Source organism: Gopherus evgoodei, unplaced genomic scaffold (genome assembly GCF_007399415.2).
Source record: "Gopherus evgoodei ecotype Sinaloan lineage unplaced genomic scaffold, rGopEvg1_v1.p scaffold_81_arrow_ctg1, whole genome shotgun sequence".
Taxonomy (NCBI): Eukaryota; Metazoa; Chordata; order Testudines; family Testudinidae; genus Gopherus; species Gopherus evgoodei.
In genome coordinates, this window is record NW_022060102.1 from 154,401 (window position 1) to 157,924 (window position 3,524).

General features: G+C 51.7%; 1 protein-coding gene across 1 annotated transcript; it reads left to right on the forward strand.

Moving 5' to 3' along the window:
- The first annotated feature begins 1,111 nt into the window (after nt 1–1,111).
- LOC115643985 (zinc finger protein 3-like) lies at nt 1,112–2,435 on the forward strand. The gene is made up of 2 exons (XM_030548042.1): nt 1,112–1,116; nt 1,524–2,435. The coding sequence occupies exon 2, from the start codon at nt 1,532–1,534 to the stop codon at nt 1,961–1,963; it is 432 nt and encodes a 143-aa protein (XP_030403902.1). The 5' UTR covers nt 1,112–1,116; nt 1,524–1,531; the 3' UTR covers nt 1,964–2,435.
- The last annotated feature ends 1,089 nt before the right edge of the window (nt 2,436–3,524 follow it).

Sequence of the window (3,524 nt, forward strand, 5' to 3'; positions counted from 1 at the left end):
ATTTCTTTAATTATCTGCTCCATTATCTTCCCTGGCACAGAAGTTAAACTAACTGGTCTGTAGTTTCCTGGGTTGTTTTTATTTCCCTTTTTATAGATGGGCACTATATTTGCCCCCTTCCAGTCTTCTGGAATCTCCCCCGTCTCGCATGATTTTCCAAAGATAATAGCTAGAGGCTCAGATACCTCCTCTATTAACTCCTTGAGTATTCTAGGATGCATTTCATTAGGCCCTGGTGACTTGCAGGCATCTAACTTTTCTAAGTGATTTTTACTTGCTCTTTTTTTATTTTATATTCTAAACCTATTCTCTTCCTGTAAGCATTCACTATATTTGACATTCCTTCAGATTTCTCAGTGAAGATCGAAACAAAGAAAAGTCATTAAGAATATCTGCCATTTCCAAGTCTCCAGTTACTGTTTCCACCTCCTCACTGAGCAGTGGGCCTACCCTGTCCTTGGTCTTCCTCTTGCTTCTAATGTATTGATAAAAAGTCTTCTTGTTTCCCTTTATTCCCATAGCTAGTTTGAGCTCATTTTGTGCCTTTGCCTTTCTAATCTTGCCTGTCTATAGACTGTCACAGTAAGAGAAGGCCCAGACACAGGCAGACTGAATTTTTGATTCTTTGTTTTCATACTTCTGTAAGTAGCTAAGTGATAAAAATACCCCTAAGCTCTTAAACTATAGGCTTTACAGGCAGGCTGGAATATCTCTATTCTAACAGTGGGTTCTATCCCTTCCCCCATTCTGTGTCTGTCTTGTGTATTTAGATTGTAAATTCTTCAGGGCATGGACCATCTACTATTCTATATTTGTACTTGTCCTAGCACAATGGGGACCCACTGTTAGTTGCTCCTTAGCACTAAGGTAATGAATATGATTTACAATCATAATAACCCTCCTGCCACTTTGAGCCAAGGTAGGGAGTAAAATCATACAATATATCTTGTGACAAGTATCCCACAAATTCCACTGACCTCTCATTTTCTTTGCCTTGAGTAAGATTTCCAGTCTGCAAACCTGATGTGATCTCACAGCTGGAATGAGGAGAAGAGCCGTGGGTCCAAGATCTCCAGGACTCTGAGAAAAAAGTGCTCCTGAGAGCTGCCTGCACAGGTAGTGAATTGGTTTAACCAACTCAAAAATTGTCAGTGAATGCAGAAAACATTTGGGATGCCATACAAAGACCTTGTGAGCTCTCCAAGTTCAAGATTGTTCCCTGCAGATGTGGAATCATTATGGCAGATGTGACTCAAGGCTTCCCACCTATTCTGACTGACAACTGGCAGCAGGTCCCTCCCCATCTCGCTTTCCCCTGAGTGTTCTAGTGAGATGTGGATCAAAAGTGATCCTTTCCTCTCTCCTCTGGGGAAGGGTTTGGAGAAAATCAGCTCCTGATAGGATTGATCTCTCCTGCACATGTTTTGGTTTGTTTCCCCCTTTTTCGATTCCTCTCACTGATATTTCCTTTCTTTCTGGTGCAGGTAGTGACCTGTGTCTGGATTCTCTCTGTTTCCCATCAGGTGACTGGATGGTGAGTGAGAATGAGGAGGAGAAACCCCAACAGGAAGATGCTGAGAAAGTAGAACCACATAGGATGTTATCAGGAAGATCCAAAGGGAATGTTTCTGGGAGTTGTGCACTCCCAGAAAAAGCCAAAGCCTGTGAGACTCTGCACAGGCCAGAGGAGAACTTCAGTAGCCACTCAGACCTTATTCCCCGTGAGAGAATCAACTTGGAAGACACACAGTACACATGCCATGAGTGTGGGAAAAGCTTCAATCGGAGCTCAAACCTTATTAGACATCAGAAAATCCACACTGGAGACCTGCCCTACATGCCTATGGGTCCCAAGCTGGCTGCGTCACTATACAAGAAGCACTTCCATGCTGGGCAAACAACGGTAGCCAATGAGGGAATGTATCAGATTCCAAGTTCAGACTGCAGGGTACATGAATGCTGAGACCCGAGGCTGTGGTTTAGTCCAGGCCTGCATAACTCGTAAAGTGGCAAGGGCAATATTACTCCAAAGAAACCAGCTGAGGGCTGAAATCCCACAGAACCCCCCCAGCACTGCCCAGCCCCTCCGAAACACAACCCCCCCAACACCACCCACCTTGCAAAAACATCTTCGCCAGCGCCACCCAGGCCCCCCGAAAAAATCCCCCCCAAGTGCCGCCTGCCTCGTGGAAACAAACCCTCCTTCCCCAGCACCGCCCTGCCAAAACAGGGGTAATGAACCTTGCTAATATGTTATAGGGGGCCCCTAAGGTAGTGTAATTAAGGTAAAAGAAAAATTCTCTTTGCTAGAAGAAGAATAAGATCTTCCCCCCACTTGGTGATCAGTTGCCCTGTTGACTGAATGAGGGGTGACTGAGGAAGGCATGGAAGGCAGCACCTCCAGGCAGCTGCAACTCTTGGCGCGGGGCTGGGAGCCAGAGCAGATCAGTAGAACAGATCAGCCACTGACTCACCATTGACCTCCTCAGCCCCCCGCTCACCTCCTCACCCCCCCTCCCCTGCTGCCGGCTCACCTGCCCCGCCTGTCACTGCCCACCCACTCCCCTCAGCCCCCACAGCTCACCTCCCTGCCCACCCACTCGCCTCCTCAGCTCTCCTTCCCCACCGCCAGCTCACCTGACCCCCCGCCAATGCCTGCCCTCTTCCCTCCTCAGACCCCCACTCCCCCAACTCACCTGCCCCCCCACTCACCTCCGTTCCCCCCTCCTCAGCTCACATACTTACCCCCCGCCACTGCCCACCAGCTCGCCGCCTCAGCCTCCCACTCCCCTGGCCAGTGATGAGCTGCCAAAATCTTAACAACCAGTTCATTCCTCACCCCACGTGGGGGTTGTGGCCCACCCCTGCCCCTTGGGACTCCTGCCCCATCCAACCCTCCACGTCCCTTGACACCCCCCCAAGGACCCCTACCCCAGCTACCCTCCTTCCCTGTCCCCTGCTGCCCTATCCAACCCCTCCTCTAATTCCTGATGGCCCCACTGGGACCGTTGCCCCATCGAACCACCATTCTCCCTGTCCCCTGATGGCCACTGGAACCCCTTCCCCTGAGGGTTTACGCGGGAAGGCTGGGAGGGCTGAGAAGCAAACGGCGACTTCGTGCTCAGGCCCAGGGAGGCAGAGGGTAGGTAGGTGAGCTGGTGTGGGGAGCACTTTCCCAGTGCCCCCCATGGGTTATCTGCTGTGGTGCGGGCGGCCCCCCTGCCCCAGCTCACCTCATCTCTGTCTCCACCTTGCTGGGCCTGAGCGCTAAGCCGCCACACCGCTTCTCTTCCCTCCAAGGTTTCCTGCGCAAACAGCTGATTAGCAGGGGGAGGGGGGAAAGTGGGGCAGGGCATTCAGGGGAGGAGGCAGAGCAGAGGTGATCTGGGGCCAGCCGCCGGCTCACCTGCCCCCCCCCCCAGCCACTGCCTGTCCACTCACTTCCTCGGGCCCCCTGCCCTGCCGCCAGCTCACCTGTCCCCCTGCCACTGCCCACCCACTCATCTCCTCAGTTCCTGACCCTC

What these genes read in the sequence shown, in the direction of transcription:
- LOC115643985 (XM_030548042.1), top strand. Translation starts at nt 1,532, where the DNA reads ATGGTGAGTGAGAATGAGGAGGAGAAACCCCAACAGGAAGATGCTGAG.